The following is a 17,450-nucleotide window of genomic DNA, read 5'->3' as shown; positions in this document are numbered from 1 at the left end:
TTTAAGACCCACTACAAATATGTCTGTATTATTTATTTTCATTCACTGGTGTTTATAGATCATCTGAACACCACAGTTTTGCCACTGCTCTCCAGCACTTTTGGTATAGATAGAAATCTTCAATGAGCTATGTATTTTTTAAAGAGGTGGGCAGCATTGTGTGTGTGTGTATATCATCCAAGCAGGTTCCGATGCCCACATTTTGCCTCCTTGTGGCTGTGTAACTGAGTTCTTGCACAACTCATAATGACTACAAGAACTCGCCCCAGGCAAACAGGAGCTGTGGTGCATGATAAGACCGATGTGATCTTGCACAATTCCTCTTTCTAGCCCTTTGCCAGTTTTTCATCAGTCAAGTCACTTCATGTTTGTCTAATGACCCACTGGGGTACATGCCATTCATGCTGGGCCCCCAATCTCCTTTTGTAGCTCAAGGATGGCTCCTGCTGTCCACTGCACACAGATTTCATGACCCTGAGGAATCTTTTAGAGGTCATGGGCAGCCAAAATAATGAGTCCACATTCGTTTGTTTCTAGAGTTGAAAATGAAGGGCCTTCTCTTCCTCTCTCTGTGATATGAGCACACGCTACTCCTGCAACAATCATACTAAGAGATAAGGATTAGGATACTACTAGCATAAGTCTGAGACTAATCTTTATGTCGGTTCCTTTGTCCTGTGGACTTGATTCTGGGCTGGGTTTCTCCCATCTTCAGAGATGGTATCATCTGTTCATTAGCAAAGCCCTTTGAAGATCTTAGATAAAGACCACTTATTTCAGTCTTGTCAAGACTGATGGTATTTAGACTAAGTGGCAAGCCCAAGGCTGATTATTTAAGCTCCAGTAATATGTGAAGCTCCCAGACCAATGTGAAAATCTTGAAAAAGAAGGTTGGACAAGACCCCTTCCCCCAGCACACCTAACAGGAATTTTAAGCCTTTTCTTTTCTGACATGATTTACTTGCTCTCAGTGGGCACGGGTAGGCACCAAACTTGATAATTTCCCAGGAAATATGTGAATCTTTGCTCCCTGGGGTTGGAAAGTAATCAATCAAAAACAATTTACTGAGCATTGACTATGTGAGTAGTTCAGTGACCAGTCATGGAAGGTGATCATAAAAATTCAAAAATTGCTCCTGCCAACTTTTCCTCCAACCCAAAGAGGCACATTTCCATTATCTTCAGATGGTGACCATGGGTCCTGTTTCTTTGGAGATCATTGTTGGATAAGGGTTGAGGTAAAGCATAATTAACATTTGACAAATACAGTTACAGAGTGAACAGTTGATCCCTGGAAGTCTGGACAGGGTCATACAGCTCAAACATGAGATTCATAATTACACAGTTAGTTATTTGACTAGTCCCTCACTTCACCTGACTGAAATCACATAAGTATCAAATTACTCCTATGAGGAACTGAATGGAGACAGATCTTTCAGTGTGGCAGCCAATTTTCTTGTCTCTCTGTGAAAAGTGTTGGGGGCTGGGTCTCAGACTTCCCTTATAACTTTAAGTTCTATATTCTATGGGAATCCTTTTAAAAAAATTAAAGAGACACTGACATTTTATGTCCTAGCACTAATTGTTTGCAAGGCTATTGCAAATTATTGTGGTGATTAACTTTTGACATCAATTTCACTTTGTCAGTGCAGAACTCAGAGCAGGCAGGATTTGATCCTGCAGCCCGAAGGTGGGGACAGAGCTGAGATGAGAATCCATGTCCACCGAACCACGCCCGTGTAGTGTGACATGTCCACTGTCTCCTGGGAGCCTGATTGATGGGCCTCTCCTTTTGACAAGGAGGCCACATCCAAAGAGGGAGAGAACCAGATGGAAGGCTTGGCAGGAGATCTCTGCTTTCTCGTGTCGCTTCCCAAGGAACACATAACATCCCCAGGCACAATTCCCAGGGGAGTTTGCCATGGGACCAGACAGATTTCTAAATGAATCTCCCCATCCTCTGGTCATAAATTTCCTTCCTGTCATCCACATGTCACCTTAGCTGAGTTAAAACACATCAGAAGTGCTGTTGGAGCGTGTGGGCATTGGTGGCCCCATTCTGTACTCCCTCCTGCTTCACTCAGACAGACAATTACAGCCTCAGGTGGTTCTGAGACTGGAGTCTATTTATCTGCCACTTGGGTAGGTTAGCACTGTACTTTTCTCTCCTTTTGTAGGAAATAAGGGGGCTGGAAGCAGGGAAAGTGAGAGAGAAACCCAATTTGTGCATGGGTCTAATTCAGCGGTTCTCAACCTGTGGGGTCAAGACCCCTTTGGGTGTTGAACGACCCTTTCACAAGGGTCGCCTAAGATCATCAGAAAACACATATATAATTACATATTGTTTTTGTGATTAATCACTATGCTTTAATTATGTTCAATTTGTAACAATGAAATTGGGGGTCACCACAACATGAGGAACTGTATTAATGGGTCGCAGCATTAGGAAGATTGAGAACCACTGGTCGAATTCCTCCTGGTGAAGAAAAGAGTGGAAGGTAGGAAGGTGGTATTTGTAGTTTGGGAAAAATGATAAAACAAAAACCCGTTTCTCACTTCTCTGCTGTTGAAGAAACCCAAGGTTTATTCCCTGGAGATGAACAGGAAGCTAGAATGAGATGTACTGAAAGCCAAGGATTAAAAGGGCATCTATACCCTGAATGAAGGCCATTGCCTTCCCTGGGCAAGAAGAGGGGGAGGGTGTCTCCCCTGGACAGAATGAAGAGCCACAAAGAAAGGACACTGATATCGGGGGTTTACACTGAAAGACCCAGCTTGCCAATGGACCCCTCCACAGGGACACCCACCAGGGGGTACCACTCCCTCCTGGGCCCTGGGAGCATCAGTTAGCTTTTAAGTGCCTCTCTCATAAATGTCCACAAACAGACCAGGGTCAACAGATTATCAATATCAAGAAAGTCTCCTAATGAGAGACACAAACCACGATAAATAAACAGAAAAAAAAGAACTAGACAGAACACACATGATAATTAATATTATCAGAAAAATAAGAGGATTTTAGATTCAAAGACAAGAATAGAACAATATACATGCATAAAAAAGAAAAACCAGATAAAATGAAGGAAGTCTTGGAAATTAAAAACATGACAGAAAAGCTTAAAAAATTAATAGAGGAGATTAAAGATAATATTGATGAAATCTCCTAGAAGATAGAATAAAAGACAGAGATGAAAAATAGGAGAGATGAGGTTTCAAAGCAGGTGACTCTGAAGCAACACTCGTGATACCCTGAGAGAAATCTTCATCCTGTATGTATTTACATACAGTCAAACTATTGATCAGATATAAAGGTAGAAGACTTTTTCAGATTTGCAAACACTGAAACATTTTCCTTCCCATATGCACTTTCTCTGGATTTCTGGAGGATGTTGTCACAGGAAGACTCAGGATTCAGTAAACAAACAACCCACCATAGAGCTGGGGTGCAGGATGGGGAATGGATGTCTTTCATGAGATCTGTGAATGATGCCACATCCAGACTGGAGCAAGAGGACAGAGGGCTCCAAAAGGGAGGGCCCAAGAAAAACAACAAAAGGCAGAAACAACCAAAACCAAACCAAAGAGAGCTGGTGAATGGCCTGAAGCATTTGGAAATTAATTTCGGTATGCATTTAGGAACCTGTGGGAGCTTTTAGGGCAGCAATGATGGGGACATAGAAATGAAACAAGTAACAGCAAGGCAATTATCACCTTTAGGTAAAACATCTGGTTATCTAAAAAAGAATCACAAACATAGGATGCTGCTTGGATTAGTCATAATAATGTAATGCTGACAGCTGTGCTTTCACCCAGAACTGCGCTACCACCACACTGGGAAAATGGGAGAGGCAGAGTGTAGAAGGTTGTATAGGAGACCTTAATCCTCACCTATCCTAATAGGAACTCAATAAACCTAAAATGGGTAAATCAAGGAATAACGCCCTGTGCCAATTATTTAGAAATAGAGAGGCAAATACCAGAAGAAACAGCTAAAATGGTTGAAAGTGGTAGGACTAGGGGTGGGGCTCTTTTCCATAAAAAGCCTCTTAGAACCATTCGACTTTTAAACTGTCTCATAGGTGACTCTACGAGTGAGTGATGTGCAGTGTCCTGTCAACAGCCCTGCCCAGCTCCTGCAGACTCACACCTACACCTGCATTTATGGAGTCAATCCATCTCATATTTGGTCTTCCTCTTTTCTGGCTGCCTTCTATTTTTGCCAACATTAATATCTGTGTTATATGTTACTTTGATAAAATAAATATTTATGCTTTGAAAAGTGAATGAAACAGGGACTTAGAAGAAGCAGGAATCAACAGCTTATTTTTTTAAAAAAAAATTATTATTAAGAGTATTACAGATGCCCCTCTATTTCCCCCATTGCTCCTCTCCACCTGGTTCACCACCCTATTGTCTGTGTCCATAGGTAATGCATATATGCATATAAGATCTCTGGTCAATTTCTCACCTCTCCCCCTCCCCCCTTCCCTTTGAGATTTGTCGATCTGTTCCATGTTTCCATGCCTCTAGTTCTATTTTATTCCAGTTTATTTCAATCATTAGCTTCCTTGTTGGTTTATTTTGATTTTTAGATTCAATTGTTCATAGATATGTATTTATTGCCATTTTATTGTTTATATTTTTATTTCTTCTTCTTCCTCCCCCTCCCTCTCCCCCTCCCTTCCCCCTCCCCCTCCTCCTCCTCCTCCTCCTCCCTTTCCTTTTAAAGAACATCCTTCAACATTTCGTGTAATGCTGATTTGGTGGTGAACTTCTTTAGCTTTTTCTTGTCTGTGAAGCTCTTTATTTGACCTTCAATTCTAAATGACAGCTTTGCTGGGTAGAATGATCTTGGTTGTAGGTCCTTGCTATTCACCACTCTTTTCTGGCCTGCAAAGTTTCTGTTGAGAAATCAGCTGACAGATGTATGGGCACTCCCTTATAGGTAACTAACTGCTTTTCTCTTGCTGCTTTTAAAGATTCTCTCTTTATATTTAATCCCTGGCCTTTTAATTATGATGTGTTTTGGTATGGGCCACTTTGGGTTCCTCTTGTTTGGGACTCTCTCGGCTTCATGGACTTGTAAGTTTATTTCTTTTACCAGATAGGGAAAGTTTTCTGTCATTATTTCTTCAAATAGGTTTTCAATATCTTGCTCTCTCTCTTCTCCTTCTGGCATCCCCATAATTCAAATGTTGGTATGCTTAAAGTTGTCCCAGATGCTCCTTATTTCTCCTTCTGGAGATTTCTTCCATTCTTTCATTTGTGATATGTTTCTTTGCCTCCACATTTTAGCTGCTTCACTGTGTTTGTTTCTATATATTAGGTAGAGTTGCTATGTCTCTTGGAATTGGTAAAGTGCCATTGTGTAGTAGGTGTTCTGTAGGGTCCAGTGGCTCAGCCTTCCCAGTCACCTGAGCTGCACACTGGTAGGTGCACCCCTGTGTGAGCTGTGTGCACAGTCTTGTTTGCTATTCACCACTTGATTGCTGTTGGCGTCACTGGGAGGAGTTGATCTTTAGGCCAACTGGCTGTGAGGACTAGCTGCAGCTACAGTGAAAGAGCTGCTGTGCAGGAGACACCCCTATGGAGCAGAACTTGCTTCAGTGGGGCTTTGGTGCTCACTACATCTGCCCCTTGAGTGTGTCGCTTGTGGATGTGCAGAGTTGTAATCTGGTATGGTCTGAATCTGTCTACCAGTTGCACTGGCTCTGGGGCCTCTGGGGAGGTGCAAAGTCAGCTACTGCCTGGGGCTACCCAGTAGGAACTATGAAGCTATCAGCAGATGGCTGTTATTTGTAATGGGCTTGGAAATGTCCAGGTGAGGCAGGCTAGTGCTAGTGCTGGGTATTGGGACTCTTATTGATAGATATGGGGCATACTGACATCAGCTGCTACTTGTTTAAGAGATTTTAGGAAAGTCTGAAGGCTGATCCAGGACAGGCCACTCATATGAAAAAGCCTCTGCAAACAGTTTGGGTGGGGCTGCAAGTTCGATGGGGCAGGGGTCTCAGGGAATCACCAGGTAGGAGCAAATAGTGCAAGCCATGCTTATAGAAACTCAGATATGGCTGTGAGTCAGCTCTGTGACTAGGGGAGGTCCCAGCACAGAAACAATGACCCCTGCGAGCACCCCTGTCTGGGAGGAAGCCACCCCTCAGATCCTGTCCTTATGCCAAACAATCCAGTTCATCCCAGTATGTCCCTGTTTCCCCCAGTGCTGCCACCCAGAGCTGGAGCTCAGAGGGAGTGGGACCATATAAGTTTGGCCCTTTAAGAGGAACTCTCTGGGTCTCCAGCAGCCTCTGTGTCACTCAGCCCCAATCCCCACTGGTTTTTACAGCCCAAAGTTAAGGGGACTTCTCTTCCAAGCTATGGAACTCTGGGTTAGGGGTCTGGTGTGAGGCTGGGACCCTACATCCACTAAATCCTTCCCGATTATAAAAATGCCATATGTTGGACCAGTCCATTTTGCGCCTCTGCCCCTCCTATCAGTTTCGACCAGTATGTATTTTCTTCTTTACTCCTCTAGTTGTAGGACTTGCACTTCAAGTGGTTCTGAATGATGGTTTTTCTGTATTTCAGTTGTAATTTTGATGTAGTTGTGGGAAGCAGCAAGTACCAGCATTTACCTACACAGCCGTCTTGGTTCTAAACAGCTTATTTTATTGGAACAACTTGGATTCCAGCATGCTGTAGGACTCATTCCCCAAGAAACAGGAAGGGAGCTGATATTAAACCTGGGCTGTGTCAACTGAAGCCTGTGGTATCAGCATCATCTACAGGTTATGTCTGGCACCACCCTCTGGCTCCAGGGCAGCCAGAGTGACTCAAAGAAGATCACAGCACAGATAAACACCTCCTCGAGCCTGCACCCAAGTGAGCACTTCTATCTCCACAGGAGCTGACAGAGTGCCTGGCGGGGTGCTCTCCTCATTCACGCTTTATCTTGCTTGATTTTCTCAAGAAGGCTGTGGGTAGGTTCTTTTAATATCCTTGCAAACCAAAGGGGAAAATTAAGCTTGGAGACAACACAGAAGGTGTCCACCCTTAATGCATTTACTAAGAGGCGGAGCTGGAAAGGGAACCCAAGTCTGTCAGACACCAAACCTAAATGCCTAATTACAATCACTGTGCTACTGGAACTCCCAAGGTCTTTACATGTTTACAACTGTGCACAGTAGGTCACATCGGGCCCTTTGTCTCTGAGTAAGTCCCATAACCTCCCAACATCAGTTTCCTTCCTCTGGAAAGTTAATGTGTCCTGCTCAACCTCAGTCATGAGGTTCAAATACAGTAATATATGTGAACATTGTAAAAATAAACTCTAAGTGTCGATTTATGCAAATGAAAACTTTATTTTTGATGACAGGGAGGGAAACAGGTCATCCATGACGCTGTTTGGTATTCTATAGAAACTGCAGAACAGCCATCCCTGGGTCATTGGCATGGCCCAGCTCTGGGATAGCTCCGGAGACAAGGCGGCTGGGGTCTGAACTGACACCCTTCCCCATGTCAGTAGGCACACTGCTGCTGTGGGCACCGTGGTCATAAATGAATGCATCATCACCTTCACTTGGGAACCTAGTATTTCGTTGGAAGGATTTATCCTATATTTATTTCCCATGAATCTCAGAGTCTAAAAGCACTGTGGTCTTCAGCTCCAGCTCAGCATTTGTGACCAGACTGAACTGAGCAACCCCGAGAGGGAACCTTTCTCTCCCTTCACCCAGCTGCCTGAACAGTAAAAAAAAAAAAAATAAAAGAAAGTGTGTGTGTGTGTGTGTGAATGGTTATGGGTTGTTGAAATCCCCCAAAACTGGGTTTAGTCAAAATGTGAAAATATAGGCAGTGGTTTGAGGTATTTCTGTACTTGCCTGGGTTGAGTCTGATTTCATCAGGTCAGTGACTTTCCAAACATTTACTACCCACGTCTGCCATCTGGTGGACAATGCTCACTTTTTATTTCTGACCATTTTCAAAGTGTGCTTACATTCATTAAACAAAAAGCAGCAGTTACTCGTACAATCTGTAAGGCATATAAATTTGATATTATGATTTCCACGTTATAATTAGAAAACATGGGCTTGGAGAAAGGAAGGAACCTGCATGTTCCTGGAACTATATTTAGTGACTTTTCCCTCCATTCAGCAAAAACTCAAAATACTTTAGTCTTGAGCCACTGGGTTTGAGCCCCGTGTAAGCCCTGGCTCAGTAGCTGTCACCAAGTGCGGTCCTTTCATAGAACTGAAGTTGATCACTACCGGACCTTCGTTAGTTTGAATATTTGCATATGGTAAAACTATTCGGTACAATGAAAGTGCTGAAGTACTTCCAGAAGAAAAAGTGATGGCTGTCACACCATTTCAACTCTGTGTGTGTGTGTGTGTGTGTGTGTGTGTGTGTGTGTGTGTGTGTGAATGGTTATGGGTTGTTGAAATCCCCCCAAACTGGGTTTAGTCAAAATGTGAAAATACAGGCAGTGGGAATCTCCTCAGGCTCCTTCCAATATAACCACTGACCGTTTTATAACATGCGTACTTGCTTTGAAGTTCTCTGGATGCCGGGGCATCTTCCACTCTGAGGAGAGTATGCCCTCCAGGGCGCAGGTGACTGAGCTCAACCCCGGTTGAGACTGCCATTCAGTAGATATGTGAACTCAGGCGAATCTTACAACCTCCCTGTGCCTCATATTCTTCACAGAAAAAAAAGAGATAAAAAGTAGTATTCCCCTCAAAGGTGTTGTGAAGATTCAGCCACACAACTTCCGGAAGGCACTCAGCACCCAGCCTGCCATGTAAGACCTGAGCTGGTATCACCTGTCTTTACGTTGCTAACAAGCACACGTGGCGTGTGTGCTGAAGGCTGCAGTAGTGAGACACAGGATGCATGCTGAGACACAGGGGGCCAGCAGAGTGGCTGTTCACTTTAAAAATGTTCTCCTAGTGGTGGTTCTCAACTCAGGGGGTGCTCTGCAAGCACCTCTCCCCCGGAAGGGGAGGGGTGTGCGCTGGAAATGGGTATGGTCATGTGGGTTTTCTAGAGAAAGGAAACACTATTAGCATATCGGGGAACTGGGTATAGAGCAAGGGACTGTCCCACCCAATTAAGAACTGTTCTTGAATAGACATTCCTCTAAAGAAGATGTACAAATGGCCACTGAGCATATGGAAAGATGTTCAACTTTACTATTAGGGAAATGCAAATCAAAATCACAATAAGACCTCACACTATCAGGATGGCTATTATTAAAAAAAAAAAACACCAAAAAAAAAAAACCAAAAAACAACGCACAGAAGATAAGTGTTGGCAAGGATGCAGAGGAACTGGAACCTTTATCCATAGTTGGTGAGAATATAAATTGGCGCAGTCGCTATGGAAATCAGTATGGCAGCTTCTCAGATTAAACAAAGAATTACATGTGATCCAGCAATACCACTTCTGGGTATACACCCAAGACAACTGAAAGCAGGGACTTGTACAGATATTTATAAACCCATGTTCATAGCAGCATTATTCACAATAGCAAAAGGTGAAAGTGACCCAGTGTCCACTGATGAAGGAATGGATAAACAGGCCATGGTATATCCAGATAATTAAATACTATTCAGCCTTAAAAAGCAAGGGCATTTTGACACATGCTGCAATGTGGATTAATCTTGAGGACATTATACTAAGTGAAATAAGTCAATCACACAATAACAAATACCAGGCAGGGCAAAAGTAGGTATATAGTTGTGAGTACATGAAACACAGAGTTTATTTTCATATTATTACAAACAATCCTCTGGTTATGTTGGACTCGATGTACGCCATTTCATGGTTACATCGCCATCTCCCATTTATTTATAAAAAAAAGTTCCGTCATTTTGACGTATCTACATATGTGCTTTATATTTTCTATTATTTATTTACAAGTAAAGGTCAGGAATTGTTATCTTTCTTTTAAATTTTTTTTTTTACTGTGTTACTTCATTACTGCTGTGTATGTGCTCCATGTGAGTGACGTAGGTGCTTATGTAGGCGGGTTCCAACTTACGGCAAAAATCGCATTACATCGTGCTGTAGGAACAGATCTCCGATGTAACCCGAGGACCTACTGTATTTATTATTATTGTATTATTTTCCACCAAACAACTGTAAATCTGCTTTTTCCCCACCCTGTACTGTTTGATTCCACTTATATGAGGTACCTACAGCAGTGAAATTCAGAGACCAAAGGTAGAAAGGTAGTTACTAGGGTCTAGAGGGAGGAGGAATGAATTAGTGTTTAATGAGTAGAGTTTCAGTTTTATGAGATGAAAAGAGTTCTGAAGATGGTGGTAATGATGTAAATGCACTCAGTACCAGGGAACTGTACATTTATCAGTGGTTATGATAGTGAATTTTATGTGTATTTAGCACAATTAAAAACAATTTGTCCCACCCTAAGTCCAATAACATCTCTTTGGGAGATGCTGCTAGAAAGTCTAAAAATGGTGAGAAATAAATGCATTTGGTTACAAGTTCATCCATACTAGTGAGACCTAAGATGACTAGTGCATTAGTCATACTTGCCTAGGTTCCTCTTTGGACAAGTTGCCAAGTTAAGGAGGCCCCTAAGATCAGGTTAAAGAGCACCTCAAGGAGCCAAAACCACAGTGCTGGGATCAGGAGTCACACTATTACACTGGAAGCTCTAGTTTCATGAAGTTGTCATTTATTTATAGTAATTAATTTATAAGTTACTCCTACTAAGCCTTAAAATCACATGAGAGACAGCAACTTGGGCTTTCCAGCTTCAAAAGATACTTTCAGATTTCAATGGGAAACTTACCTTGTAGATACAGGACTTAGCATTCAGGAAGAAGAGCTCAATGGTGGCATTATCCTTTAGGTATGAAATGCTTTCTATGTAGAACCTGGAAGAGAAAAACTGCAGATGAATCACTGAAGCACCAACCAAGCAGATAATATACTATTCTCCGAGCTACAGGATTTGACATGAGGACCAGTGCTCCCAGCCCTAAATGAACAGAAGAAAAAGGAGTGATCAGTTATTTTCATATGATTCCATTTATAGGACCATCAGGCCTGATAGCCCTTACCGTGGCAAAGAACTGGGCCTGGTATCAGCTTCTCAGAGTGGACTTACACTCGACCATCTACTTTCTTTTTCCTTACCTGCTTTCCATTTTTTAAAAAAACACTATTTGTTTTCAATACAGTACTTTTTTGTGCTAATCACTGTTGAGCTGGATTTTTAAAAGATAGTTTCTTCTGCTTCATCAAAACCAGGGGCCATATTTCTCTGAGAAATGGTTATGACCTATCTTCCCGCAGGTGGTGAAGTGTGGTCTGATGTCTGCACATGCAGAGGGCTGTGACACGTGTAACACTGTAATATCCTATCTAATAAAAGAGAAAAATGGTAATTGGCATACGACGATACCCTTTTCATTGGCTACTCAGGGCTATATGCAAATTAACTGCCAACTAAGATTGGCAGTTAACTGCCAACAAGATGGCGGTTAATTTGCATATGTAGGCACAATGCAGGGAGGCGAAAGGGAAAGCAGGAAGAAGCCCCCTGCCACTGACAGTGATCAGAAACCCAGGGGGGAGCTAAGAGCTGGGGGGCAGGGCAAAGGCGGTCCTGGGGCCGCCTTTGCCCTGCCCCCCAGCCATGATCAGAGAATCAGGTGCCTTTGCCGCCCTGGCCAGTGATAGCAGGAAGTAGGGGTGGAGCCAGCGATGGGAGCTGGGCACGGTCGAAGCTGGCAGTCCCAGGAGCTAGGGGTCCCTTGCCTGGGCCTAAAGCGAAGCCCACGATCGCGGGGCCGCTGCCACTGCGGGTCCCTGCTGCCCGGGCCGGACGCCTAGGCCAGAGGTGTTAGGCCTGAGCAGGGGGGGAGCCTGCAACCGCGGGGAGCTGGGGGTCCCCTGCCCAGGCCTGACTCCTCTGCCAGAGGCCTCAGGCCTGGTCAAGGGGCCGATCCGGTGATTGGTGATCGGAGGGTGATGAGGGTCAACTCCTCTGGCCGAGGCATCAGGCCTGGGCGGGGGGCGGAGCCGGGGATTGGGGGGATATGATGGTCCCCTTGTCCAGGCCTGAAGCCTGGGTCAGAGGCGTCAGGCTTGGGCGGGGGGTGGAGCAAGCGATCAGAGGGAGATGGGGGTCCCCTGCCCAGGCATGATTCCTGGGCCAGAGGCCTCAGGCCTGGGCGGGGGCCAGAGCCAGTGATCAGGGGGAGATGGGGGTCCCCTGTCCAAGCCTGACACCTCTGGCGGAGGCGTCAGGCCTGGGCAAGGGGCCGATCAGGCGATCGGAGGGTGATGGGGGTCTACGCCTGAGGGTTCCCAGTATGTGAGAGGGGGCAGGCTGGGCTGAGGAACACTCCCCCCCCCCCCCCGCCACACACACACCCAGTGCACGAATTTCGTGCACCGGGCCCCTAGTTAATGTATATTAAGCCAAACAAGAATTGAATTTTTATCCAGATGGAGTTCATGGATTGTTTTTCAGGATGAAACATGCTGAAATTATTTAAGTTTACATTAAGTGCGCCTACACATTGACTTTGGAGTTTATTAAATCCCTTAATTAGATAAGGATCGTCTGCACTAAGAGAGTAGGCGCTGTGATGAGAAGGGAAAGAGGAGATGATTGAAATGAAGAGCCTTGGAGGAGAAGAAGCTCTGAATGGGTGTGACAACTCTTGGGGGGCCCTGGATACTTGCTGCACAGAAACTGGGGATACCAAGAGGGGACTGCAGGTGAAAAGAGAAGAAAAGAATGGTATAATGTTCTAGAACAGCATTACAAGATGATGGAAAGGATCCTGGGGAAGAAGTCAAGAGGCCAGGGATCTGGTCCCAGTTCAGTGTGATTTGGGGCAAGTAACAATCTCTCTGGGCTTCTTTCCCAGATTGCAAAAGGAGACAGCAGGGCTTGGTCAGCAGTTCTCTATCTAAGAAATCTACTGCTTTTAGGTACAGGAATCTAATTCAGATTAAAACAATAACAACAGCAAAAAACAACAAACCAACATTATATAAAGCAAACAAAACATGTCCATATGCTAGGTCAAGTCCACAGCCCCCCAGTTAGCAATCTTTTGTCTCTACATACTGACTAAACAATGTGTTCCATCATTTTTCAAATGTGCATGGAGGCTATTGTAATACATTACAGATTCATTTAAATTTAAATTCACTTAAAGTATTAGCAGATATTTCCAATCAACAGATATCAATACAATTACCATCATGTAAGAAAGAATCTACAGAATTTTTGGAAATCACTGTATGGCCCCCATTCTTGCAAAGCCTAGGAAAGAGAAGGCTGGTTGATCTCTACCACACCTCCTACCCCACAAAAGTAAATGAATGAGTGAATGAATGAATGACTGAAGGCATCTGCCTCCCGGAGCAGGTGCCATAGGATGTGGATGCCTCCATGTAGCATCCGTGGTGGTGGTCTCAGAAGAACTGTCCAGTTGTATAACTTTCAGTTCCATAATAATGGAGACTTGCAAAACAGTAGCAAATTCTCCATCTCAAAGCAAAATAAGTTAAAGTTGATTTAATTAAAATCTACATCCACTGTAAAGGGCTTTTGGAAAGGGGTAGTCAGAATAGCAAAATGAAAAAGGGAGGAAGGAAGGGAGGGGGAAACCCTGGGGAGTAAAGGGACAGGAGAGGAGGGGACCAGAGAGAAAGAGGAAAGGTGACAAGCCTTGGATCCCACTCTACTGGTTCAGAAGAATGCCAGCTCGGCTGGGTGCCTTGCAGGTGTGGCTATTACAGATGAAACTTGCATTTTGCCTTTGTTCAAGCTATTCCTCTCACTGGTCCCCCAAACAATCCTCCACACCCTAACTCACTCCAGCCCTTGGCTCAGGACCACCACACATTTTATCTGATTCCACTCTCTCCCCACAGAAGCCTCCTTTCCCAGGACACCCTCTGCCTGTGGCACTGCCTCAGGGTCCTGTAATTTTCTGTCCCCTGGGAAGTTCCCTAAGGAGGCTGCTGTTGTTCCCTCCTGGTCCTAGTGCCTCTCCAGCACCACTACAGTGCCTGGCACAAACATGAGCTCACTACACATCTGTGAAGGAAACTCTCCTTTCACCATTGGCGGGAGTTCTACTGGACAGGGAAATGGGCAATGAAGGCAATGCAGGAAGAAGAAATACCTGGCTTCCCAGATGTCACAAAAGTCTAGGTTACGGGGTTTTATATTCCACATCCAGCCCTTGCCCTGGCCCCTCCCTCACTGTTACCATGGAAAGTTGTTCAGCAGAGCTGCTGCCCGCCTTGACTCCTAAAGCCAAACAACAGCAGAGGCGCCTTGAGTTCAACAGCGAGTGAGCTGAGCTCTGTAATAATAATTGTGAGTCTAAACCTGTTGGTTCTGAAGTAACTTCATTTCAAAGCAATGACTTATAGCTTTATTGGATTGTTTTCATTCCTGAGAATTTAGGAGTGAAGACATTCTGTCTCCCCAGCTCCCATTTTCTCACCAGTATATTAAGGAAACAACAATTCCATTTTCAACTCTCCAATAATGGAAAACTGAAATGAGATGGCAAATTCTACCTTTTTATTTTTGCAACAACACTCATTTCCACCGAGTTCTGTGTTGTCTGGCTGTCCAAGAGGCAGGAAGGTAGAGGAAATAACAAGCATATTCTCACATGAAGAAAGCAATTCATCTCCTCTTGACACAAACTGTAAAGCAGTTTCCTGTTAACCTTTATCACCAAGAAACAGCCTGGAAAGCCCTGTGAGTTCCAGGTCTGTCATATTATTATTCTATAACCGGGGATATTCAACTCATCCTGAACTTTCCATCTGTGCTAGGGAACTAGTGAGTCAAAAATGCATAGAGAGAAACAGGCCTCCGGCATCTCAGTGCACATCCCGAGGCCCAGCGCCCCTGGGAGGAGAAACTTCTGGGGAAATGGCAAATGATGGCGGTTTCAGTTCACAGTAGAGATTTTCGATTTTTATTAAAAACACACACACACAAAAACCAGTCCTGATTTATTTTTCCGAGAGCCTTGTCAAAGGTATTCCTTTTCGGCAGTAGGTGGCGATGTTGATTTATTTAACTACCACCTCTTTCACAAAGAAAATTCCAGGTCTCAGGGTAAACCCCCCAAAATGAGCATTTTCTTATAGAATCAGAGAATCTGAATGGAAACACCAAGTCTGGTTCTGTACTAACCATGGGTTAACACCCACATCTGGGGCCTCACTAACTCTGGAGGGTCCACCCTCCCAGCATTAGCCTATTCCTAGAGATAGTAAAGGACTCACCTGGGAGCATGCCCTTCATACACAAGCCAACCCATCCAGAGCCCACCCCACTCCGGCCTCCTCCACAGGGCTCTCACACTCAGGGCCAGACCCGCCTACCCTCATCACTCCAGGGCAAGGAACGAACAACTTGGGGCAGCCCCTCAGCCCGAGTCCTCTGAAACTATTCAAAGTAGCCAATCCTCCCCCATTCCTCCCCCAGAAACAACAGAGGCTCTTGCCCTCAGTTCCCTGTCCACCTGGCCTGGTGCTTCTGTGCCTGTGGGAACTCCGAGTAGCAAGCTGCCTTTTCAATGACGGCTGTCTCCTGGTCTACTGGCCTCACTGTACCTGATCCATAACGAAACCTACACTTTAACAGGTTCTTCAGCAGACTGGGCAGGACTGGATCTTAGGGCTTCTTTTTGAGGCGAAGGGAACAGTGTCCCTAGCCAAGGGCACACCGGGCCAAGAATGCTCTTTGGGCTCCATGAGCAATGTCACACAAAACCTGGCCCAGGTGACCCCAACCAGGAATGTTTTATCACACTGTCTGAGGTAGGACTAAATATGCGCCAAGTCATGTGTTTGCACACATTACATACGCAAGAGGCCCTGAAGTCATGGGAGCCTCCGGCTACAGTGGACCAAACACTGTCCAACTGACGGCATCTGCCAGGTCCCCCCTCTGGCCCCTCGCTCCTCCTCTTCCCTCTCACATCCACCCCTCACACTGGGAATCACTGAGAATTTAGAGCAAGTGTTAATTAAATGGACCAGTGATTTCATTTTGTAATGAATGGAAATGTCACATTTGGGAAGCTGACTTTTCATAGCAGAAAGGAGCAATCACAATGAGAAGGGTAAGTGAGACTGCGGCCCAATGTCTGATGGTTAGAATTTCAATGGCACAGAAATCTTTTTTTTTTTTTTTAATATATTTTATTGATTTTTTACAGAGAAGAGGGAGAGAGATAGAGAGTCAGAAACATCGATGAGAGAGAAACATCGATCAGCTGCCTCCTGCACATCTCCCACTGGGGATATGCCCGCAACCCAGGTACATGCCCTTGACCGGAATCGAACCTGGGACCTTTCAGTCCGCAGGCCGACGCTCTATCCACTGAGCCAAACCGGTTTCGGCGGCACAGAAATCTTAACTGGGACACCCAGTTGGAACCTAGCAAGTTCTGGTTAGCAGGCACCTCATTTTACACCCATGTTCCTGTGAGTGACAGGAAATAGCAATTGGTGTCTCCACCAGTCAGGAAACACGCAGTCGGGCCATGAACTGCCTCTAAAATCCCCTCCCCCGAATTAAAGCTTCCTCTTCCTTCTTTCCTAGTGCCCACTTCAGTTCATTGTTTGTGAAAGTCTACATTTGAGGAGACAAATCTCCTCCCCATTTGTTTTCCTATCAACAGGGAAGATGACCAGAGCTCCAGGGACACTTGGCTGGAGAAGACACCATTAAAGGAACAGTTAGACATGGAGGACACATTCTAAGCACAAACTTGTGTCTGTCAAAAGGCAGAGAGCCCCGGATGTGTGGCTCAGTTGGTTGGAGTGTCATCCATACAACCTCAGGGAGCGAATGGGAGGCAACCATTCAATGTCTCTGTCACATCAATGTCTCTCTCTCTCTAAATCAATTAAAAATTATCCTGGGGTGAGGATTTACAAAAAACAAAACAAAACAAGAGACTTCCTTAGGTGGGTTGGTAAATTTCCCTTGTGTTTTTTTTCTGGACCTATTTCTTAAGCCTGCCTGGTAAACACTCTCAGAGGGTCATTATTCTTCAATTTGGGGAGCCTGCCTCATGGCTCTAAACCAGTGGTTCTCAACCTTCTGGCCCTTTAAATACAGTTCCTCATGTTGTGACCCAACCACAAAATTATTTTTGTTGCTACTTCATAACTGTAATGTTGCTACTGTTATGAATCGTAATGTAAATATCTGATATGTAGGATGGTCTTAGGCGACCCCTGTGAAAGGGTTGTTCAACTGCCAAAGGGGTCGCGACCCACAGGTTGAGAACCACTGCTAAACAAAGGTCTTTCATTGAGTGGGATCTCAGTCATACAGTGATCACTGGGCTGCCTATAAAGTGTGTGAGAAGTAACGGGTGGGGAAGAGGAGGATGGACAGGCATGCAGAAGTCGCATCA

At 44.7% G+C, this 17,450-nt stretch overlaps 1 protein-coding gene across 7 annotated transcripts in view; it reads right to left on the bottom strand.

Annotated features, from left to right (window-relative positions):
- Positions 1-17,450, bottom strand: part of FRMD4A (FERM domain containing 4A) — a 335,840-nt gene that overhangs the window by 115,323 nt on the left and 203,067 nt on the right. For all 7 annotated transcript variants that reach the window (XM_059660122.1, XM_059660132.1, XM_059660112.1 and 4 more), the window contains exon 5: positions 10,817-10,901. In XM_059660122.1, coding sequence (XP_059516105.1) covers positions 10,817-10,901 — 85 coding nt within the window. The remainder of the gene's footprint in view (positions 1-10,816; positions 10,902-17,450) is intronic.

The sequence above is a fragment of the Myotis daubentonii genome, chromosome 1 (assembly GCF_963259705.1).
Source record: "Myotis daubentonii chromosome 1, mMyoDau2.1, whole genome shotgun sequence".
Lineage (NCBI taxonomy): Eukaryota > Metazoa > Chordata > Mammalia > Chiroptera > Vespertilionidae > Myotis > Myotis daubentonii.
This window is presented reverse-complemented; position numbering and strand designations above follow the sequence as displayed.